The sequence below is a fragment of the Myotis daubentonii genome, chromosome 2, assembly GCF_963259705.1.
Source record: "Myotis daubentonii chromosome 2, mMyoDau2.1, whole genome shotgun sequence".
In the NCBI taxonomy this organism is placed as follows: Eukaryota; Metazoa; Chordata; class Mammalia; order Chiroptera; family Vespertilionidae; genus Myotis; species Myotis daubentonii.
Window position 1 is genome coordinate 25,328,226 of NC_081841.1, and position 25,213 is coordinate 25,353,438.

The 25,213-nt window shown below is 38.6% G+C and overlaps 1 protein-coding gene across 6 annotated transcripts in view; it reads right to left on the reverse strand.

Annotated features, from left to right (window-relative positions):
• Positions 1-4,549: 4,549 nt before the first annotated feature.
• Positions 4,550-25,213, reverse strand: part of LRP6 (LDL receptor related protein 6) — a 146,211-nt gene continuing 125,547 nt past the window's right edge. For 2 of the 6 annotated variants that reach the window (XM_059682217.1, XM_059682214.1), the window contains 8 exons: positions 24,863-25,072; positions 21,114-21,239; positions 20,373-20,609; positions 17,914-18,024; positions 13,772-14,002; positions 12,193-12,332; positions 11,449-11,546; positions 4,550-8,462 (listed from right to left, as the gene is read on the reverse strand). In XM_059682217.1, the coding sequence (XP_059538200.1) occupies positions 8,168-8,462; positions 11,449-11,546; positions 12,193-12,332; positions 13,772-14,002; positions 17,914-18,024; positions 20,373-20,609; positions 21,114-21,239; positions 24,863-25,072 (1,448 nt within the window). In that variant the 3' untranslated portion in view covers positions 4,550-8,167. The remainder of the gene's footprint in view (positions 8,463-11,448; positions 11,547-12,192; positions 12,333-13,771; positions 14,003-17,913; positions 18,025-20,372; positions 20,610-21,113; positions 21,240-24,862; positions 25,073-25,213) is intronic. The other 4 variants (XM_059682215.1, XM_059682218.1, XM_059682219.1 and 1 more) reach the window with 4 other exon arrangements.

Below are 25,213 nucleotides of genomic sequence, written 5' to 3' on the forward strand. Positions count from 1 at the left end.
GAGTTAATTTACATGAAGTGTTTAGAATAGTGCTTGGAACTTAGTGCCAAGGGTTCACGCATGTTCCCTGCTATGTGCTGCCCAGAGCTAAGCTGGAAATTTTCTCTCCTCTCGAAGCAGTCACTGGTTGTTTCCTTGAAAATGATACTCTTCAGAATGAGGTCTTCCAGTAATTAAAATATGTCCCATAGAAAGTATTTAAGACATACGACGTTTTAAAACACATTCAAATTATAGGGTCTTACAAATTTCTGGACCTCTGGCACTCAACACGGAGCCTGACATGAAATAGGCGTTTAATAAACCTTTGATGAACAAATAAATGACTGAGTTATTCAGACATACTTGCAACTTCAAGGGAAATGTGGAACAATCTATTACCACATGCTGTACTGCCCAACCCATCTCAATTAAAGTGAGTTATTCTGTCTTCCCCCATACTGAAAGTCATAAATGTTAGGGACAAAGGAGTCTCCTTTTACAAATGGAGATACTGGAGACCATCTCCTCTCCCACTTTGATCCAAGCATTTCAAACTATTTGCAGCTCCCCACATGTATTATGCAATCTCATAGTCCAGAGGCTTGAGAACAGTATTTTCTCCATTTGAAGTGCTCTTGCCTGCTGGTCCTCCTTCCCCTATTTCCACTAATTCACCTGACTCTAGCCCATCTTCCCATTCACTCCTCCATTTCCTCCAGGAACCATTTGTAACTCTCTTGGCCTCCACGGGGCTACATTTTTATGCCTTTCCTCATTAAGAAAGCTCCATAACACCTGTACATGGACAATATACTTAATACATTGTCCCATAAGAATCAGCCGTTCACACTGGATTGCAAACTTTCGTATACAAGTATTATGGCTAATTTAATTTTGCATACGTAATGTCTGGCGTATTTTCAGTGCACAGTTGCAGAATCATATCCTAGCCTTACTGCTGTATCCTGTAAATCAGTAAAATTGGAGTATGGCCTATGGTATATGTAGTTTCAACAAGCTCTTCAAGTGTTCCAATATTGACTACAGCTTCCCACTAAAATGAACAGTAACTGAATTTAATCTCCTGCTTAGAACAAAAAATAAAAATAACAAAATATATGAAAGAATAGTTAAGACATTGTGTATCAGGCAATGAAGAACTGGTCCCTGAGAGATGAGAACAAAGTGAGGCCTATGCTTGCTTGACCTAGAATACTGCAGGTAAAGAATGTTCAGGCTGTGCTGGAAGGAGGGGAACCCACACAGGGCGCAGCAATCTCCCTGAATAGAGAAAATAGTGCCTAGGAGTCCAAGAAGGCCAAGGCAGCTAAAGTTTGCAGGGCAAATAATGGAGAGAAGAGAATTGCACAAAAAGCTTCAGAGATCTAGATAGGTCTCAAATTTTGAGGTGAATACTGAATAACCCATACATATAAAGACATTGCCCAAGGCTTTGAAAAAGAACATCTGAAAATATTAAGGGACCACTCTCCAAAACTCACACAGGTTTGGGAGCAGTGTCTATTTCCACTATCCAGAATAGAAAAACCTCAAAATTTGTATGGCAATAGGTAAAATACTCAGAAGAATTTTGCCTCAGTAATGGGGAAAAAAATTAGCCCTGAACTAAACATACTTCTGGTTCTGCCCAACAAAGGTGAAGAGCAAAAACCAAAAAGATTAAACTGTTACCAAGTAACCTAGCTGTCTTCCAGAATATAGCTCAAGAATCCTTATAGGATCACAAAAATATCCAATACTTAACACAACATTGCCAATGTCAGGCATCCAATTGAAAAATCACAAGAAAAAAAAATGAGACCAATAATGAGAAAAATCAAGAAATGGCACCCTGGAAATGATACAACCGATAGAATTGCTAGACAAGAGCATTAAAACTATTAATATTCCATATGCTCAATAAGTCAAAGGAAAGACTGAACTTCTGAAGTCTACACAGAAATTATAAGTATGATTTAAATCAAACTATTGGAGAAGAAATGAAAAAAGTAGACCAGACTGGGTTAACAGCAACTACACATTGTAGGAGAACAGGAAAGTAAATTCAAAGACAAAAGAGAGAAAGACTGGAGGAAGAAAAAACAAAGCAATAGTGAAATGTGGACTGATTTCTACCAGCCAATATATGTGTAACTGGAATTAAAAATTTCAAAATCTGATGAAAACTATAAGCTCACAGAACCAAGAAACTTAATGAATGCTAACCACACAAAAAACATAATAGAAAACTACATTAAGGCACATCACAAGTTGCTCAAAATCAGTGATTACAAAAAATCTTGAAAGTAGCCAGAGAAAAAGGCACATTACACATTAAAAAACAAACAAAATGATAGCAAACTTTTCTTGTGAAACAATAGAAGGCAGAATAAAATCTTTAAAGCATCAAGAGAAAAAAGATTGTCAACACAGAATTCTATACCCAACAAAAAGATGTTTTAAGAAGGTGAAATCAAGACTTTATGAGATATATAAAAGCTAAAAGAATCCCTCACCAGAATAAAGAATACGAGGGGTTAGCAAAGAAGCTAGGTAGCCCTTGCCAGTTTGGCTCAGTGGTTAATGTGCTGGCCCGTGGACTGAGGGTCTAAGGTTCGATTCCTGGTCAAGGGCACGTACTTTGGTTGCAGGTTCCATCCCAGGTCTGAGTCCAGCAACGTGGGGGAGGCAACCAGTGGGCAACCAGTAGATGAGTTTCTCTCACATTGATGTTTCTCTCTTTCTCTCTCTCTTACCCTCCTCCCTCCTTCTCTCTCTCTCTCTCTCTCTCTCTCTCTCTCTCTCTCTCTCTCTCTCAAGATCAATGGGAAAAAATATCCTTGGGTGAGGATTAAAAAAAAAGAAGCCAAGGTAAACTCTCTGATGTGAAAGTATCTACTAAGGAAAGACCTTTATGTTAAAACTTGGTTTCCATTAATCACCTATTTGAGCTCAATCACTGACTAATAAGGTTGTATTTCATTTGAAATAAAAATAAAGGTGGGTTTTGGTGTGTCTGAAACACAATGGTTGTGTATCACAGCAAAGCCCAAGCAGCTGGTTTTAATTTCTTGCTGAAAAGAAACACTTTTATTTTCCACTGTTTTATTATAAAAATCAACATTTCATTTGTTACAACTCAGCTTATTGTAATAATCAAAAGGAGGATTTATACAAGGTATCTTTATACAGTTTACAATTAAAGCACTTATTTTACAAAATGGGGGAACTGAATAGTGGACAAGGGCTGACCAAATGTTGGCCATTAAAATATATAAATACATCCTTGCAAAGCACCATCGTACCAAAGTCCATGGACAAGAAACACCAGCTGACTTTAAGACAAAACGAAGATTAAAGCTTAAGAAAAAATTTAACACACATAAAGGATAAACATCTGAAAGCAGCACCAGATCCTTCACTTGCAAATAAGGCTAGTCCAGCTCAAGCTTCTCAGTATCCTCTTTACTCTAAATTTTCCTCACTAACCCCAGATACTTAATTTCACATAACATTACATTTAATCAGACTCTCTTTGCTTTATTTTCCTTTTAATACCCATATTAAAGGAGTGGTCATATATACATATTCACATACATATATATGCATCCCTACCCTGATTATATTTAATTTAAAAAAGAATGGACAGTTAAGCAAAAGCAGTTCTCTATAATTGTTTGGTGTTAACTTTTAGGCAAATCCTAACTAATGGCAGGGGGTGGGGTGGGGGGGAAGTTTTTGTTAGTTCTATATGGTTAGTTTATAATTCTATCTGTAAAGTCATGAATATTTCTTTCAGCAGTAAACTTCATGGTTTAAGAATGCCTTACAAAAAACAGATACAGAGTGAAGTGTACCTGCACTGAAGAAGGGTGAGGATAGTCATTTCACTCTATATCAGTGGTTCTCAACCTTCCTAATGCCACGACCCTTTAATAAAGTTCCTCATGTTGTGGTGACCCCCAACAATAAAATTATTTTCGTTGCTACTTCATAACTGTAATTTTGCTATTGTTATGAATCGTAATGTAAATATCTGATATGCAGGATATATTTTCATTGTTACAAATTGAACATAATTAAAGCATAGTGATTAATCACAAAAAAAGATGTAATTATATGTGTTTTCCGATGGTCTTAGGCGACCCCTGTGAAAGGGTCTTTCGACCCCCAAAGGGGTCACGACCCATAGGTTGAGAACTGCTGCTCTAAATAATCTAGATTACCCTAAAAAAAATCTACCTCCCCCTCTACTCACGTCGTTTTAGTTTAATAAAACACAGAATTTAGATAAATATCCTGAGCATATAAATTTACAATACTCATCATTAACAGTATTTCAAAATTATAAATGTAAAATGACATATTTTAGGTCCAAATTCTGTCTAAAACATTGAAAATTTCAAGAGCTAACTTTTCAGACTATTATGAAATGATGCCATTCCAAAAGATAGAAACCACACATGCACCAGTACTTTCTAAAATCATTTGTTATTTCTCTTGGCTCATTTTAGGCTTGGGATAAGGAAAGTAATTCAAATAAAATTAAATTTCTTTAGTTTAAAAATTCTGAGAAGGTGTTTTAAACAAATTTGATTATAAACTTCTTTATGACTCAGTTCATGTCTACACCTGGTGTACAGTCTCATTTGTAGATGTCCAAATATTTGTCAGCTGACTAATATTTACATACTCATATCCACAGTCCACACTATGTAACTTAACAAAGCATGACATATTTGGGGTTTGAAAAGCCCAAGATTTCTGTTTCTGAATTTTGTTACATGTGAAATGGTAACCAACATGCAGATCTTATAGCATGCAAACCAATGGAGTGGCAAGAGATAAAACAATCTTAAAACTGCATGTCTAAGCATCTAATCTAGACACAGGACTAGACAGGGAACAGCAGCAGCACATCTATCGCAGAGGAGCTTCAGGAAGGCCCCTCTAGTACCAGAAGTAAACAATGTCTACCATGATTATTGGTATCAGGGCACATATATATACAGTTTATTAACAGGCCAGGTAAGCTGCAGCTACTAACTGTACCTGAAGTATTCTTCATTAATGGGCCTTTACAGCAAACGGGCTTTCCCCCCAAAACTAATTGCTACCCAATAAAAATGGAGGCTATTTTTATATCCTAATATCGAATGAGTTGGCCCTATACAAATTATTGACTTAAGAGAATTTTTAAATGAACAAATGCAATCCTCAAACATCCTAAAATTTTACTGCTCAAACCACACCCCTCTGACTTATCCTCCGGTACTAGATTTCTAAATACATAACATCCATTTAGAATAGTTGTTAAATGTATTAACGGTTCAGAGCAAAACTCCCCAGACCACTGTTCAGAAGACCAGGGCTCTGCAGGAGCCAAGTTCAAAGTCAGAAAAGTTCAGGGTCATAAAAGACCATGTTGATGCGGAACAGCTTACTATAGTGCACTGAACGTATGCTCTGCTAAAGTTAATTTCTCAGATAACCCTAAACATATCAGTAAGTGGGCATACTTTAAGACATGTTCGAAATACTTTTTTATTTAAGGAATCTAATGAAATTTTATTTATTCTCCACTCATGGATGATGAATCTCACAATACATCAAATTAAAAACCCTTTTTGATTTTTTTTCTCCCAATTTGTGCTGTCATGATTTGTGAGGGTTTTTTTTTAATCCTTAGTTTTTCTAATTAAAGCTCTTGTGTTTAATAATCAAGAAAGTTTACTTACGCTTAACTGTCCATTTAACCTGAGGGCCAATAAATCCTTCCTGAATTCTGACAATTCTCTCATTTTAAAGGTACTCCCCAAAACATTAAAAATCCATCTCAACTACCCCAGAAAGAGGATTCTGAGATTAAGCTGAACCACCTTCAAATAATTTCAAATTGGCACACAAATTAGCATTTTGCAAGAAGAGGCCATTGCCATCGCAGTACAAGCACTTGGACTGAGATACAACAAGGCAATATTCTTCTTAGTTAATTATAGTGCAAGTTTCCACATGGGAAGCCCACCAGATAAAGATGCACATTAAAAAATGTAAACATATAGAATTCTCAAATTCTAATTGATACCCAGTTATTGCTAACCTTTCCATCTTCATTTAAGCATCAAGTGCCCGCGGTGTGTCACAGAATGCACCTTCTGTGTCCATTCTGTTGGGCTGTGAGCACACTGTTCCTTTCACAGGAAGAGTTACATTTGCTGACTGAGATGCAAGACACTGCTGGATCACCATTTATTCATATGCAAAATCAAGTGCACAGGATTCTTATAAGGGGCACGGATTCTTATAAGGTGTCCCCAGCAATCTAACCAGTATTCTGAAACCACGTTTTTTTCTCTTGAAAAAGTTTACTTAGGCATTTTTTAATTGCTTAAAGAATTACTTCACCCTTGCTGATATTCTGAATCCTTTCTTCCATTGTTTTTCATTGGGCCCTTAAATCCAGAGAGGCCTCTCAGCAAGATTGAATTTAAAAAAACCATTCAGCAATAAACGACCAACATTTGCTAAGGTAAGAAATACACTAGTTTAAAAACACATTCAATTTTAGCAGAGAAATGCTGGAAACACGTGTAAAGCAGGAAACCAACTTCTGGCAAGGTGGCAACGAAGCGCTAGAATCGTCCCACAGGTCAGCCCTGACAGCTGGGGGTGCAGCAGCCCGTACCATGCAGGCCAGGCAGGTTACAGAGAGCCTTCCAGTATCCTCTCCACCGAGTTCTGACGGCTGAGAAGTTAATAGTTTGCCTTCTCATTTAATCCGTATTGTTAAATTTGTTAAATCATCTTAATCCGTAACAGGATAAGAGAGAACACACACTGATATATATATAGGAGGTGATTATAAGGATAATTTAGATAATTTGAAAAAAATGTAATATTCACATTAGGTAACAAGAAAGATATTAAACTCATGTCACACGTTAGAAGAGGTATGTATGCAGACATCATTCTGAGAAAAATTGGCCTAAAGAACACAAAAATGTCATGAACAGTTACTAACGGGAAACCCTAATGATAACAAAACATTCTCCTTTTATATAGATTGTCTCTAACCAGAACATATTTTAATATTTTAGTAGGAAAAATATATATAAAAATGATTTTATACTGTGATATTACATGCTGAAAGTACTGCAAGGATATATGATCAACTTACAACAAAAACATACGGTTAAATTTGTAATTCTTAAACGTTGCCTATATGTGTTGTAAAAAGACAGTTTAATGAGCATTAAAACAATCTTAGAAGAGGAGCAATAATATGTCTAACCTTCAATCATTATGCACAAACAGCAATCAAATTGAAGAGCTGAGCCTACAGGAGAGTGGAGCGAGTATAAATATTAAAATAAAACCTTAATTTAGAAAATTTCATTTAATCAATCTTCAGATAACAAGCTTTGAATAAATCATGGTATCTTGGCAAACAGACTACAGAGCTGCTGGGGGAACAAGCAGGGTGAAAACCCCTAGAGGAGAAATTCTGAGAGGCGAGTGTGGATTCTGAGGGAGAGACAGGAGGCTGTGCATACCATCAGCCCCACAGCTTCTCACCAGACAGCTGATCTTCCTACAACAGCAACACCCAGATCGGATTTTTGTATGTTTTCCTCACTAAAATTGCTGGGTTCTAGAGAAAACAAAGTCCTATGTCCAAAGTTAATATTAATTCCATTTTCTTTCATGATTTCTTATACTTGTAGGCCCTCAAGTGCTAGTAAACATGAAGGCAATCTGGCTACTTCCAAGCTGCTCTAAAATGGACTTCAATTTTTCTTCTTCTACTTTTATTTTTGGTATCAATAAAGCCCAGACATTCCTGGTCACTGATGCCTTTATTATTCCTGCTTCCTTGTACTCAGTCACTTCACTGGGTTTAAGGCATGCTTTGTGTATTTAGTTTGCAAAAATAAAACTTTTAGTACAAATTTATTTTTATACAAATTTTTATGGCACAAGCAGCAAATCTGCTGTTTTACGAAAATATATAAATATTCTTTTCTTCTGTACAAATATCTCCAGTATTCCCTACCCCATTTATAATTTTTAACTGTACATGGTCTGCCTCATCCTTCTCTAGTATCTCCCTCCCCCCCTCCAGATCTCAACCAAATCTGTATGTACATGTTTGCATTGGAGGCAGTCAGAGGAGGAGGGCCCCTCCTCAGGAGGAGTCTGTGCAGGGAGAGGGTGGCGGAGGGTAGAGGTGATGAGAGTAGCTCCTCTCTGTGTATGGTGAAGGTGGGCAGCTTTCATAGTTTTCTTCTGCTGATAAGTATTGGCTTCGGGGTGTGGGAGGTGGGGGCACAGGCTCTGAGTCATAGTTCAAGTCACTAGTGTAGCCCTTGGCTGTTGCCACTGAGGTCATTCTCCGGCTGGGAGCATAGTCACTGTCACAAACATCTGTGCTGCAGGGTGTGGTTGGGGGTGCAAAGTGCCGGTAACTGTATGGCCTGTAGCTGGTATAGGGAGAAAACCAAGAGAAGAGTTAGCTTTATGGAAAAGTGGTTTTTCCTATCAAAATACAGAGGTATTAGATGTAAACTTCACATTGAAGATAATAAACTACAATCTAAATTTGCACAGACCAGGAGGTAATTTTCAAAGGCAGATTGGAAGTGGAAGGTAGCATGTATTTTATATTTGAAAATACAATGTGATTAGAGGCAATTGAAAATGAATAGGATGGAAATGCACAGATAAACTCAATCTAGACCCTGGATGTGCTCTTATAGCTTTACATTAAACTGGATAAAGAAATAAAAAAGAACTATTCAAAGTTGTACATAATGGTTATTTTTGGAAATCTGTCAGTTATACATTCAGCCTTTAGTCTAGATATAGTGAGCCTCACCAATTTCTGCGTGGTCTGTAAGAAGAATGGGTCTTCACACTTTTTTAAAAATATATTTTTTATTGACTTTTAGAGAGGGAGGAAGGGAGAGGTAGAGAGAGAGACACTGATCTGAGAGCGAAAACACCGATTGGTCCTACACGCCCTCTACCAAGGATTGAACCCTCAACCGGGACATGTACCCCAACAGGGAATCGAGCCTGCAACCTTTCGGTGCAGGGGATGACCCCCAACCAACTGAGCCATGCCAGCCAGGTGGGTCTTCACACGCTTTATACTACTTAAAAGTGTGTATGTTCCTTCAACATTCTTCAACTGCTCTATAATTTACCTGATGAATAATTTAGTGATGTCTGAAGACTTCATTCTCTCTTTAAAAATCAAATACTGTACAAGCCAGACTGAATATTATAGACAGCCTAAGGGGCATATCTATCCCATTACTGTTCCTATCAGCAAAGGGAAACTGCTGTGGTTTCAGAGAAGGTTTTGATTCTCCAAAAGACAAGCGTATGGTCATAAGAGCAGCTTTACCTCAACATCAAAATGATAAATTCGCCGAAACCGGTTTGGCTCAGTGGATAGAGCGTCGGCTTGCGGACTGAAAGGTCCCAGGTTCAATTCCGGTCAAGGGCATGTACCTGGGTTGTGGGCACATCCCCAGTAGGAGATGTGCAGGAGGCAGCTGATCGATGTTTCTCTCTCATCGATGTTTCTGACTCTCTATCTCTCTCCCTTCCGCTCTGTAAAAAATCAATAAAATATATTAAAAAAAAAAAGATAAATTCTAAATACCCATAGAGGACCAGTGAACTTTTAATATGTATTTGACATAACTTACTTACCTTTTTAAATAATCTATAGTCATTAATAAAGTTTGTAGCATGACTAACTAAAGAAAAAGGCATTGAAAAGACAGGATCATACTAGTAAAAATAAGAGCTGCCTTAACGTGCTAGTTTTTCTATCATTTCTATTTCTACCTGCAACTTCTTATATTCTAAATATAGAAAAGTTAATCTTATATGCTTTCTCATCAAACACAGTAACTGTAACAGAGGGGCAAGAGCAAGTGCAAAACTGAAGTAACAATCCACAAAATACCTAGTGATAGAAAGTACCACAGATTATATCCCAGGATACAAACCATCTGAGAGCATTAGGACTTGCCTCAAAAGAGAAGGTTGCCAAAAGACCAAATATCACATAACCTGCTGAGCAGGTTTTCTCAAGCTTTTTTTTTTTTTTTACTACCAATATCAACATGATGTCATAGTATTTTTTAGGTCTTATCTTTCTGTCCAGATAAAAGAGTCTTGATAAAATTTCTTGGCTCAACATTTAAAAAGCCCAATACTTCCATTTTCATGGGGAAAAAACAGGGAAGGGAAGGTAACAGAATTAACAAAATTCTTTCTAGTTCCATTTTATACAAAAATCTCAACAAATGATAAGTTTCACTCAGAAGAAACAAACCGGGCTTAATTTGAGATATGGGAAATTATTAAGAACGGGTTTTGATGTAATTATGTTCATTATAATCAAACAGTTTTTTATTCAATTTAAAGAAATTAAAGGTTTAAAATAAATATTTAGGCCTTTCTTTTTTTTCAATTTTCAGGTTTCTGCCTTTCTATTTTGGCTTTTAATTTATTTGTTAATCCTCACATGAGGATATTTTTTCCACTGTTTTTTTTATTTTAGCTTTTTAAAAACAAACTTGTGGCAGGAAAAGCAACATTCAGTTCAGTGTCAAGCCTATCTCAAATAGCCATTATCTATAAGCTGAACTGAGAATTCTGAATGAGGTACTATAACAAGTTTCCATTTGATTTCCACACATCTATGCAGCTACTTCAGGGCAATTTGACTGGAATACTAGGAAACACCTTATCTAGAAGATAACAGGCACTTGAGGACTGACATTAAATACCGGGCACTGAGTGTTTAAACAAAGAATATCAAGCTCTTGACTGTTGGCCTTTCAAATAAGAGAGACAAGTAGGGCAACACTCTAATACTCATGCTTAACCTGCTCACTATGCTCTACAGATCAGCTCAAAGGCACACTCCCCCTCTTAATGAGTTGTGACCTATTCCATGCAGTTGTATGAGAAATACCTCATTTCAGGTCATAATAACCCATGTAAGCAAGGGCTGAACAGAAGGTTCTCTCAAATTCTGTGCTCTTAATAACCCTGCTGTTTTAGAGCGCTCTCAACTCTCTGAACCATGTGGAGTTTTATTCCAATACTTCATATCCTTAGACTTTCTATCAAACCTAACCCGAGCAGTAACCTATTTCGAAATCAGTCATTTTGATAGGTAACTTTTCCTTAGAATATTGCAAAGCACTGAGGGCTATACTGTTATTCTAAAAGCCAGCATTTGTGACTCTCTTTTAAACACTATATAATGCCCTGAAAGAAAAGAATCTGTGACAGGGGCAGTGTCAGCATTACCAAGACAAGAGGCCTATTCTCTCTGTGACCATCATCTACTCACTTGGTGCTACATCAAGCCCGAGGTATTAGAATACCCCATCCTTCTAATAAATACCTCTATATGTGTTAGAGGAGGAGGTGTATTACCTGTAGGACCTATGAGTGGAAGGACTGTTTGAAGAATAACCAAATTCCATAGTGTAATGTGATCGCTCTGTGGCTGGGGATGGCGGAGGGTTCAAAATCTAAAAGGGAAAATAATGAAATTATTAAAATAACAATGGTCCATCCCAGACAGAGACTATCAAACTTTCTTTCAACTTCTCTTCTTCCATCTCTACTCTATTCGTTCCCATTACACTGTTAGCACAATCCTTCTGCAAAGAAGTGACCTTAGGTTTGTGGCTCTCCACTCCTTACAACACAGTTTCATCATGGCTAGCCAGCTCAAGGTGATGAGAAGAAAGTCTATAATCTAAAAGTCACTGGTTTAAGTTCAGTAGAGCTGGGTTTTGTTTGTTGTTGTTTTTTTCAAATTATAATTGTCTAAAGAAAAATTACTGACTTAGGAGAAATACCACGTGCTTCCTCTTTTGGGAGGTCATGAGATAAATGAAGGCGCTGAGGCCTCTCAGGAGTTACTTTTACCTACAGAGAAAGTAATGTCCAGTGCTTTCAAATATGCTGTTTACTACACAGCCAACATAAAGAAAGATTTACAAGTGCTTGCACGGTGACGATAAAGCCTTCTTTGAACCTTATATGCCTGACTCCTATACTAAAAACCTTTTTACATTACCATCACTGAGCACCCACATTTAACTGAGTTAAAAATCTGAGATCCTCTGTTCTTAGTATTCAAAGTGAAATGAAGGAAACCAGACTACTTACTGCAGGGAAGTAAGTGCCTTTGGTGCTTGAAGAGCTGCTTGATGAGGCTCCTGTGACATGAGCTCGGTCATAAGGGGGTCCACTGCTTCCCCCCCCCATGATACTGAGGGAGCTGATCATTGATTTACCTCGAGACATTCCTAAAATGAAGGAGGACAAATACAGATGAGTAAGATCTATAAAACAGTCAAAGAGTTTGACTTTTAAACAATATATGCCTTCTTTTTCTAATAATTGAGAACATTTAATGGAGAAGGGAAATGAATGCTCTCTAAAGTGAACGCTTCCATTGAGAGCTGGCCTAGGACAAGGCCAAGAATAGCCTCTTCACCCCCGCTCCCCGCCCCCAACCCACCCGGAATGGAAGCAGAGCTCTTCAAAATGAGATAAAATGAGAGGTTTTCAACCTCTTAAGGGATCTGAGAGTGGAGGTTGTGCAGCAGGTTAGACTAACAACAGATCTGCACAAAAGGAAACTAAACCCATTTTTTAAGGCATGAATACAATGTATGGAAGATTATTTCTTCAGCTACTGGATGCAAATATTGTAATCACAACCACCAATGCTAAAGAAAAATTTTCATTTTTTCCACGTGACTTCCTAAGTTCTACAACTGCAAATAGTTATAGTAACACAGAATCATTAACAGTTTAAAAATCATGTCTGTTTACTTGGTTACATGTAATTTCTAAATATTTTTAGAGGGCTTTTGCCTAGAACCTCTTTCTAAGAGGCTCATTACACTAAGGGCACCAGAAAGCTCTGATAAAAAAGCTGTACTTCCCTAGAGCAACATGGTCTACCCAAGTTTAGAACTTCTGGTTACTTGGCTTTGCCTGAATAAACCCCAATCCCAGTCACCACTTAAAAAGTTAGAAGAGAAGCCGAAACCGGTTTGGCTCAGTGGATAGAGTGTCGGCCTGCGGACTGAAAGGTCCCAGGTTCGATTCCGGTCAAGGGCATGTACCTGGGTTGCGGGCATATCCCCAGTAGGAGATGTGCAGGAGGCAGCTGACCGATGTTTCTCTCATCGATGTTTCTAACTCTCTATCTCTCTCCCTTCCTCTCTGTAAAAAATCAATAAAATATATTTAAAAAAAAAAAGTTAGAAGAGAACATAAGACATTATATACCTCCCGGCGATCACCCAGCTATTTCCAAATTTTTGCTAAAAAGAAATCTTAGTCCATTTTTTGGCCTCCTTTAATTCCTGGTCTCCATAGTACTAAAGTTGTCTGGTAGTGAATCTAAAGAACTGTGGTTTATGACTTTTCACTAAATGACTAGCTGATTCACTTTCAATAGATTGCATCCAGAAATGCATATATGTAGTATACAGAAATGCTTGTCTATGTACTCGCTTTGTATCTTTTGGCAGCTTTCACCAACCATACCTCAGATCTTTTGTGTACAGAGAAGATGCAAAAAGTAAAAGAGAAAATTTGTTCTTATAATTTTTTAAATCCAAGGTGCTCTAGTTTGATACAGACTCTGGGTAGTATCCTGTTTCAATTATGGAAATCTGGGAATCTTGCCAGGACCCAAGACTTGATTCTCAATGGATCAGTCTTAACTCACCTGGAAGAGATCCTGACAAAGAACTTGGGTGTGGCACATAACCAAGGGGCACAGAAGCTGGTCCATGAACTACGTAGTCATTAGTCATGGTTTCTCCATCTCCCTTCATACGTGGACACAACATCCTCTGGCAAATAAAGTATATGGTTCCAGACACAAAAATAGTGACAATTACTCCAATAACTGAACCAACTGTATTGGTGGCCTGTGGTGCTGGCTCCTCGGTTGGATCTAAAATGGCAAGGCAGTACAGTTATATAATGAAAAACAACTGTAGAGTCAAAGTAGTAATCAAAAAGAGGGCTTGCGAGCAGAGTGGGAAGCTAATGAAGACAACTTATAAACACTTTTCTTTTTTATGAACGCATATACACCATGCCCCATGGATTATGGATAAATGTTATCATTAAGAATCAAAGGAACCATCCTTAAGTGAAAACAAAAATAAAACAAAACATTGGGAACTATACTGTAAATGATTTTAAAAAAATTAAGTGAATTATAGTTAAACTCCATTAAGAAGTTTTAATTACATATACATATAAAAATCTATCATACTTTATTCTGTATATCCTAAAAATCAACAAACTTATTTTAGAATCTTAGAACAAATTTTAGGGCCAGAAGGGATGAATCTAAAAAAGTCATTAAATGACCTGGAATGGTGAAGCCAAAAGCAAGCCTGGGCTGGATTTTAGGTTTGAAAAGTGACATGTAGGCCTGGTGACAGGAAACTGGGGGCTAAAGATGAGCATTAGCTCTCAGGCCCAATGAGCTGATGCCTTCAGGGTGAGTCTTGCTGCCTGAGGGCAAGGAACAGGCCTCTGATACAGGAGTACTTGAGGACTCAGAAAGAAAGCCAGGGCCTGAGAGCACTGGAGCAAGACCCTGCCCTTGGCATCCACCTGCTCCATCTGAGGCTTTAGAAGCAGAGACATCAATATTAGAGGTAGAGGGAAAGAGCAAAAGGGCTCATCTGATTTAGAGCATTACTCTTCAATTTAGAAGGAAAATCATTCCATTCTGAATGGTCAGACTATATCGCTCACAACTGCAAATCCTTTAAAAACCTTCCTTCTGCTTTGTCTTACCTCAAACACCCATCCACATAGTTAAACTCACCCTCTGATAGATTAAATAAAATAAATGAGAGAAAATAACATTACTGTTACACAATTCATAGGGGCTGCCAGTTACATATTTCATCTATGGCATGTGAGGCAGATTCTTAGTCCCGTGAGCAACCATCTCATCTTTCTTATTCCTTTCTAGTGCCTTGACATTCCTTCCTAGTGCCAAGCTTACGAGGAATACTTTACACTCACTAGCTCCAATTCTTAAAGTCTCTGGGTCATATCTTGACTCACTGAAATCAGGCTCTTATCCTCACCACCACACTGCAACTAGTCTGGCAAAGATCAACATTCTCCTATTTGCCACATTCAATGAACCCTTCACCTCACTGGCCTCTATATTCTCAATGCTGCTGGCTCTTGTTTTCCTCAAAAATGTCTGATCAATATCCTTCCAAGATACCACTCTCTTAGTTTCACTATCTCAGATTATTCTTTCTGTTTCCTTTTGTTGGCTTCATTCTCTTCTGTCTGCCTCCTAAGTACAGGTGGTTCCCAGAGTTCTGTCTACCCCTGCTATTTTCCTCCTCTATTTAACTCTCCCTGGGAGATTTCATCCACCAACTCTGCTTTAATTATCATTAATAAATTGAAGAGCCCAAATCTCTCTCTTGAGCTACAGACCCATACAGTCAACAACTTCCTGAAAAACTTCATGGGCGACTTGAATGCAACACATTCAAAGTGAACTCTCTGTCACCAGCATCTGTCAGGTTTCCTAGATGCCAGGGGTAAAGCAGATCATAAAACAAATGAGGTGCTCTTGGCAAATTAAAGGCATTTAAATTAAATTAAAAATAAATTTTAAAAAACCTAAATCAGCCAAACATTACATCTGCTGCCAAGATATGGTACCTCAGTTTACAGTCCCTGTGATATATTCTAGTTAATGACTCCAGTACCTCAATGAGGTATCTGTGTGTCAACCTAAACTTATCAACTATATCTAAATGGTTACCAAACCTTTTTTATTTCAGAAATAACTCTGAAATCTATCTTTCCACCACCACTGCTCCTCTTGATTTAGATCTTCATCATCTTCTGCCTGAGCTATAATAGTCTCCTAAGCATTTTTAAATTACAGGCTGCAAGTTACTAGATAGTGAAAACAATTGAGTGGGATGCAAATAGAATTTTAAAACAGAAAACGTCAGAATGCATTCTACAAACTATGGATAAATACTGTTGTATGACATATCTGTTTATGTGTGCACCCATGTCTTTGTATCCTCTTGATTTGGTCAAAAAAGCTTGACAGCAACCAGCCTAACATTTCCCTTCCTATAATCTTATCACCTCCAATCCATTTGCTTTACAGCTTTCCCAATTCCACAGCCATGCCATCCTGAATAAGTGAATAGATTCTACAAGTCTTAGTAAGTATCCTATTTGAATTTGTAAAAATATCAGCTTAAAGTCTTTATTAAGATTAAAGAGTTTTGCCGAAACCGGTTTGGCTCAGTGGATAGAGCGTCGGCCTGTGGACTGGAGGGTCCCAGGTTCGATTCCGGTCAAGGGCATGTACCTGGGTTGCGGGCACATCCCCAGTGGGGAGTGTGCAGGAGGCAGCTGATCGATGTTTCTCTCTCATCGATGTTTCTAACTCTCTATCTCTCTCCCTTCCTCTCTGTAAAAAATCAATAAAATATATTTAAAAAAAAAAAAGATTAAAGAGTTTTAAAACGAAACCTATCTAAATTCCATTAAACCAATTTTGACAGGATAGACCTGGCTTATGCTGAACTGCATTCAGAACTAAGTTTACCACTTTGGAATATATTATATGTTCAGGCACTGGTCAATAGTTATGAACCTTGAAGAAACTATAGGCTATTCAGCCTACATTCTCTAGGTTTATAAGTATATGTTAGCATAAGTGTCCTTAACCTTTTTTTTACTGTCCTTTTAAAAAATTACTTTGAAAAAATTGATTTTTAGAGACAGAAACATCAATGTGAAAGTGCAACATCGATCAGCTGCCTTCTGCATGTCCCCTACCGGGGATCAAACCTACAACCCGGGCATGCCCGACCCAGCAACCTCATGGTGCATGGGACAATGCCCCACCAACTGAGCCACACTGGCCAGGGCACTGTCTTTTTTTTTTTTTTAATTGATTTGAGAGGGGAAGTAGGGGGAGACAAACATTGCTTCTTTGTTCCACTTACTTATGCATTCACTGGTTGATTCTTGTTTGTGCCCTGACCGGGGATCGAACCCACAACCTTGGCATATCAAGACAACACTTTAATCAACTGAGCTACCCAGCCAGGGGAAGAAAGCTCTTAAAATCACTGAGATACTGGTGGAATTGTATCAAGAAAAAAAAATGGGAGATGTTAAATATGAACTAATGTTCAGAAACTCTTAAGTTTAGACTACTGGTTGAGTTCCACATAACTAGGAGCATTTCTCGTTTTAGTATGCTTCACAGATTGTGTTTTTTTTTACAAACTGAAGGTATGTAGCAACCCGATGACAAAAAAGTCTATCAGCGCCATTTTCCAACAAGATCAGATGACAGTTAGCATTTTCTTAGCAGTGAACTTTTTAAATTAAATTATGTACACTGTTTTTTTAAGACATAATGCCATTGAACTTAATAGACTACATTATAGTTTAAGTAAACTTTTATATGCAGTATAAACAAAAAAACTAGTTTGACTCATTTTATTGCAATATTCTCTTTATTGCAGTGGTCTGGATCCAAGCCCGCAATATCTCCATGGTATGCCTATAAATTGTTTCAGAATTTCTTAACTTTAGTTGTGGCTAAACAATATTTATTATTTTCTAATGCTTTACACTAAATGTTTCTGTGAAGAATTTTTGTGCATAAGAAAACTGCTGTCTTTTGAGGACTTATTAAAAGCAAAACATGCTTACCATTAATAGTTGTTTCTTAGTAAGGAAGTAGTGATTATAAGTAAAACTCACACATAAAGAAAAGGAAAATATACTATTAAAATTCTCCCTAAAGAGTAATATGCAGGTTTTAGTCCTACTTACAACAATCCAGTTCATCTGATTTGTCACTGCAATCCACATTATGATCACATTTCTTATGTTTTCCAATGCACTGACCATTGGCACAGCGGAACTGATCAATTAAACAAAGCACTGGGAAAAAAGGCAAATAGTTTTCTTATTTTTACTATAATGTGAAGCCAAATACCAGCAAGTCAAAAACTACTTTGTGGGTGCAAATGAAAACAAATTAGACTTTTAGATATATCTTAAAAATTATTCTCAGGGGATTTTCCTTAAGAGAGGAAAAAGGCAATCCAGCAGGAAATTTCCTATTTTGTTCTTCATGTTAAATTTCATCATTCACTAATAATTCTGTTAAGGATTAAAGAATTCTACATGCATTTCTAGACACTAAAGAATTCCAAAATATTTGTTTGTTTTTTGTTTTATACCATATTAAAGGTTAGTGAAGGAAAGAGTAATAAAATTATTTTACAGCTGTAACCGGCTTGGCTCAGTGGATAGAGCGTCGGCCTGTGGACTCAAAGGTCCCAGGTTCGATTCCGGTCAAGGGCATGTACCTTGGTTGCTGGCACATCCCCAGTACGAGGTGTGCAGGAGGCAGCTGATCGATGTTTCTCGCTCATCGATGTTTCTAACTCTCTATCTCTCTCCCTTCCTCTCTGTAAAAAATCAATAAAATATATTTTAAAAAAAAATTATTTTACACTGAAATAAATTCACGAATTCAGAGTTTCTTGGGAACAAGTACTATTTTTACCTTCTAAAGTTCTTTTGGCCTCATTCCTCTGTTAAGCTTTTTAATATATATATATATATATATATATATATATATATATATATATATATATATATATTGGTTTCAGAGAGGAAGGGAGAGGGAGAGAGAGAAACATCAATGATGACAGAGAATCATTGATCAGCTGCAGGTCCCACACTGGGGGTCGAGCCTACAACTCAGGCATGTGCCCTTGACAGGAATCGAACCCAGGACCCTTCAGTCTGCAGGCTGACATTCTATCCACTGAGCCAAACCAGCTAGGGATCTGTAAAGCTTATTGATGTGTATAAACCTTATGCATATTAAGTTAATTAAAACAATAATTTGGAACATGTTACTGTATTTATTTATTTTTATTACATTCATTAGAGGCCCGGTGCACAAAAATTTGTGCACGGGGGTGGGGGGGGTGGGGGGGGAAGGGGGTGTCCCTCAGCCCGGCCTGTGCCCTCTCGCAGACTGGGACCCCTCAGGGGATGACCACCTGCTGGCTTAGGCCTGTTCCCCGGGTGATTGGGCCTAAGATGACAGACATCCCTCTGGCAGCCCGGCAGCCCTCAGGGGATGTCCACTTGCCAGCGTGGAGCAGACCTAAGTTGCAGTCAGACATCCTTAGCACTGCTGAGGAGGCAGGAGAGGCTCCCACCACCACCGCTGTGCTGGCAGCCATCAGCCTGGCTTGTGGCTGAGCAGAACTCCTCCCATGTGAGAGCGCCCTGACCACCAGGGGGCAGCTCCTGCATTGAGCATCTGCCCCCTGGTGGTCAGTGTGTGTCATAGTGACCAGTCATTCCCAGTCTTTTTGCTGTTAGGGTCAGTTTGCATATTACCCTTTTACTATATAGGATAAAGGCCTGGTGCACGGGAGGGGGCCGGCTGGTTTGCTCTGAAGGGTGTCCCGTATCAGGGTGGGGGTCCCGCTTGGGTGCCTGGCCAGCCTGGATGAGGGGCTGATGGCCGTTTTCAGGCTGGCAGGCAACTGAAGCTCCCAGCCTCTTTTTTTCTTCTTCTGGGATTTATTTACCTTCTATAGCTGTCACTGGAGCTGAGAGCCGGCTCCAGCTCTGAGGCCGCGGCTGGCTGAAAGCAGGTATCTGAGTTTGTTTAGCTTCTATAATTGAAACTCTGTTACCATTACTGGCGCTCTAAGCTCTGAGCCCGCTGCTGGCTGAAAGCAGGTTTCTGGAGTTTGTTTAGCTTCTATAATTGCTACATTGTTGCATCCTGAGCTCAGAGCTGGGCTGAGGCAGGCGGGGAACCTTGGCTTCCTCCGTCACTGGAGCAAGCAACCCTCATGTTCCCTTCAGCTGCCTGGCTGCCGGCTGCCATCTTTGTTGGCAGTTAATTTGCATATCCTGCCGATTAGCCAATGGGAAGGGTAGCAAAATTACGGTTAATTACCATGTTTCTCTATTATTAGATAGGATTGGGGTGACATTTGTCAACATGAATGTATAGCTTTCAGGTGTGGGTTTCTGGTTACAAGATCTGTATATTGCATCATGTGTTCACTACCCAAAATCAAATCTTCTCCTGTCACCATATATTAGTACTCAACTATGTTTAGACATAATAAAGTCAAATGTACTTGAAAATCCCCAATCTACCACTGAGCCAAAGCAACACTCCCATTCTGAATTGCAAACAACTTAATGGAAAAAGGACTATATAAAAAGGTCTTAAAATTTTTAGATACCTTCACAGTTCTTCTCGTCTGATTTATCCTGGCAGTTTGCATCTCCATTGCATCTGAGGGCACCATCAATACACTGTCCACTGGCACACTGGAACTGGGACTCTGAGCATACAGGACAATTGAGTTCATCACTGTGGTCTTCACATTCAGTAAACCCATCACACCGCCAAGCCACAGGGATACAATCAATTTCTCCCGTGAAACAAGTAAACTGCTGAGGAGAACATGTTGGGGGCTCTTCAATGAACAAGGGGGGGAGGAGAGTGACAAAAACAAAATAATTGTCACGCAGAGGTAACATACCTGAGCGAAGCTCATTTAATAATCAACATGTACAATCTCTTGCAGTCCAAGCAGAATGCTTCACAGTTGCTATTCAACACGTTATTTTTTTTTAAACTTAGAAAAGTTAGAATAAGAGTCTTATAATACCATCTTCTCAATGGTTTTTTGAGTGTATAAGCTCTTTCAATCTTTGTTCACAGAAATATGTATTTTATGTAGCTTTTATAGTAGAAAACACTGATTTGGGGGGGGGCTACATTTTTATATCAGTTTATAATCATAATGTCTAATAGCTGTATCAACTCAGTTATGTAATAATTTTCCTAACATTAGAAATCAGATTATTTTTAAATTTCTGTCACTGTAGACAACAGTCTTTCTCTTTCATTTGAATTAAAGTTACAGAACATGTTAACTGGCATTTAGACCTGCACAGGAAAATGATAATGTATTTACCTCCACATGACAGCTCATCTTGAAGCAGAACCAAGTGCATGGGGCAAGAGCACCTTGTAGTACCATCTCCTTTTACAAGACAAATATGTGAACAGCCACCATTATCCTGAGCACAAGGGTGCTGTCCTGCAAAAAAAAAAAAAAAAAAAGTAAAGAAGGAAGAAAGAGAGGGAGGGAGGAAGGACAGCCAGGTCAAAATCAATCATTTATGAATTACCAAGGACATTTTTACCACACATATATAATTCCTTGCTCCATCCCTACAAAATCTATAAGAAAACGAGGACAACAAAACACTGTTTTTATATATGCAATATAATCAATAGGCAATATGCAAATTAACCCTCATGCCCTCACAAAATGGCTGCCTATGACCAGGCAGCAAGGGGGTTAGTGAGGGACGACCAAACGACTGAACAACAGGCTGTGTGGGGCAACCAGGCTGGCAGGAGGGTTAGTGAGAGATGACCAAACAACTGAACAAGCAGGATGTGTGGGGCGACCAGGCAGGCAGGGGGATTAGTGAGGGACGACCAAACGACTGAACAGCAGGCTGCGTGGAGTGACCAGGCCAGCAGGGGGGGCAGTTGGGGGCAACCAGGTCAGCAGGGGGGGGGGGGGGCAGTTAGGAGCAACCAGCCTGACAGGGAGGGGGCAGTTGGGGGCGACCAGGGCAGTGAGGGGGGGGGGCAGTAAGGGGTGAACAGGCCAGCAGCTGGGGAGAGAGGGGCAGTTAGGAGCAACTAGGCCAGCAGAGAGCAGGCAGTTGGGGTCGACCTTGCCGGCAGCGGGGGGCAGTTAACACATTGTTTGCAGGTAGTTTTTATCGTGCACTAACAGGTAGCGCGGGCCATTTTTGCTAATTTTTTGCGCAAATGGCAACGTTCAGTAAAATTACGATAACTTTAGTTTACATATTTATACGTTACCCACATTCTACCCCTAGTCTATAAAAAACGTATTAATACGTGTCCCACGCTCTACTACACTGGTAGAACGTATAAATACGTAAAACATATAAAAACGTTTCCCACATACAATGTGTTAAGGGTGACCAAGCCAGGGATTGGGCCTAAACTGGCAGTCAGACATCCCCCCGAGGGGTCCCAGATTAGAGAGGGTGCAGGCTGGGCTAAGGGAACCACCCTCACCCCCGCACGAATTTCATGCACCGGGCCTCTAGTTTATATATATCTTAAAGTATTTTAAGCAAGGTAATGATACAGCTCATGTTAATTTTGTGACTAAGAAAAACTGATTACTGAAACTAAAAAAATGTGTAGGAAGAATGATGAGACTATATAAAAACTCTTCTAAACTACAGATTTTAACTCAGAAATTCTAACTTTCTAAAAAGATGATTTTACTCAAAAAGTATATATTAATAAAGAATCCACTGAAAAAATTTAAATTCACATGGAACTCAATCAATCAGAAATAATCAAAATTACTTGCTTAGTCAATTGCAAAAGGTAACCTGCAATGTGCCCTGGCTGGAGTGGCTCAGTTGGTTGAGCATCACCCCATACACCAAAAGGTGGCAGGTTTGATTACCAGTCAGGGCACATGCCAGAGTTTCAACTCTAGCCTCAGTAGGGGGCCTGCAGGAGGCAGCCCAATTATTGTTTCTCTCTCACATCCATGTTTCTCTCTCTCCCCCTCTTCCTTCCTCTCTCTCTAAAATCAATAATAATAATTTTTAAAAAGATAACCTGCAATGTTACAAATGTTTAATTTCCTCATATTTGTGTTAAATGATATAAATACACCATCTGGCAACTATCTGAAGTCTGTCTGACAGGTTGTATCCAATGAAATCATTGCTATGAATTTTCTACTTAGCTTGTGTTAAAAGTAACTGGACATATGCCTTCACAGAATACCAACATCTGATGTAGACACCCATTTGTTATCTGACTTTTCACTAACACATCCGTTCTGTTTTGGTGAGTGCTGATGAGCTTAAGGGAGTCAGCTATCTACTAATGAGCAGTGTGCTATACGACATCAATGTCCCAAAACAGACATCAGTCATTAGATCAGCATACATAAATAATACGGCAGTGTTTCTCAATCTTTTAATTCCATGGCACTTTTGATAAAAATCTCATTCTCTTTAATGTTCTTAGAAATTTGAAAAAAAAATGTTTTTCCAAACATAAAACCATATTTAAATGTTCATTTATTTATAAAAAAGATACCAAACCCCCTGGAAATTCTGAAAACCTCAATTGAGATCTTATATCAACTGAATAACTTAGGCACTGTGTCATTACTACCTTATTCCTATTAAATGTTCTGCATGAGTTACATATCATAACAGAGAATGGCAACAATTCTGACTTTCTAATTCTTAAATACCTCTAAACTTAACTTCCAAGTTCATAAACAGTGACAAAATAATGAGGACTTGAACAAGCAATGGTGCTCTCATTCCTCTATTCTCCTTTCATATTACAATTTGATTTAAAGGCATTGTGCTGAGAAGGAGTTTCAATAGTGTTCTCTCTCTCTCTCTCTCTCTCTCTCTCTCTCTCTCTCTCTCTCTCTCTCTCTCTCTCTCTCATCTCACCCAAGGATATTTTCCCCATTCATTTTGAGAGACAGAGAAACAGACAAGAGAGACAGACAGACAGACATCAAAGTGAGAGACACATCGATAGGTTGCCTCTTGCACATGCCTCACCCGAGGCCAGGGATCAAACCTGTAACCCAGGTACGTGCCCTTGATTGGGGGTTGAACCCGATACCCTTCAGTACGCTGGTCCATGCTCTAAACATTGAGCACACAGGCCAGAGCTCAAAACTACAATCATGTAAGACCTGTAGTAATTATTGCTATGAAGGTATTTTTGATTACAGACACCTATTAACAAGGAAATAGTCCAAGATGATCATCCATTTTGGAGTTTTCAGTACGATAAAAAGAATATTTATGGCTACTTTTTTAAAGCTCAGAGTTGAAAACTTTATCCAAGAGGGGAAAAAACCAAGCACTTATTAAAAGCACAGTATTCCAAGTTTACCTACAGATTTTAGCTTGCTTTTGCTCAAGATAAAGTTATTCCATTATAACTATATCTATCATTATATAAATATAACTTTTGCTTTAGTTTGAACTATGGGGTATACAAAGAATGAAATATACGTTTTATATCAGTATTCTTAAAGGGGCTGAAGGAGAGAAAGAAAGGGCATCACAAGCAGAGTGTCTGTTGTACCTGAGAAAATTTTTGAAAATGAGCAAGACCATTCCATTCCCCCATTCTTATTTTATGGAGAAAAAGATTAAGCTTAATTTAAAAAGCTCCCAGATGAATTTAATATAAGTCTGTAAAAGCACAAAGTTAGCCCTAGCCGGTTTGCTCAGTGGCTAGAGCGTCGATTCTCAGACTGAATGGTCCTGGGTTCAATTCCGGTCAAGGGCATGTACCTTGATTGCAGGCTCGATCCCTGATCCCAGTTGGGGCACGTGGGGGAGGCAACTAATCAAAGTGTCTCTCTCACCTTGATGTTTCTCTCTCTGTTTCTCCCCTTCCTTCCACTCTCTCTAAAAATCAATAGAAAAAATATCTTTGGGCGGGGATTAAAAATAAATAAATAATAAATTTTTAAAAAGGCAAAACTAAAAGTACATGGACATCTTCAAGATAAAGTGGTAAGAAGACACAAAAGAACATCTAATTATTATCTTAACTTCTTACAACAAACAGAAATCCTACAATGAGCAGTACATCCTCAGCACTTACTATATTCCTGAAGGTTCAGCTCCTTTACGGCATGAATGTCACTAAGCTGGGCTATTCGAGCCTGGACTTTGGTTCTACCCTCTCGACCTGTCATGTCAATTTTTTCAATCATTTGCTGCTGCTTATCAATCCAATAGAGCCAATTTTCAAACACAGTCAGTCCCACGGGCTGCAAGATATTGGAGTCTTCTAATACTATCCGGTTGGCACCTTGGAAAAAAGAACATTCACCAGAAATAATTCATGTGGGCTAAGTCATACATTCAACAATTATTTATTGAAAAAATCAGATTCTAAAAGTTCTGAAAAGGAAAATATAAACTCTCTACCACAAAACTTCAGAATCATTCT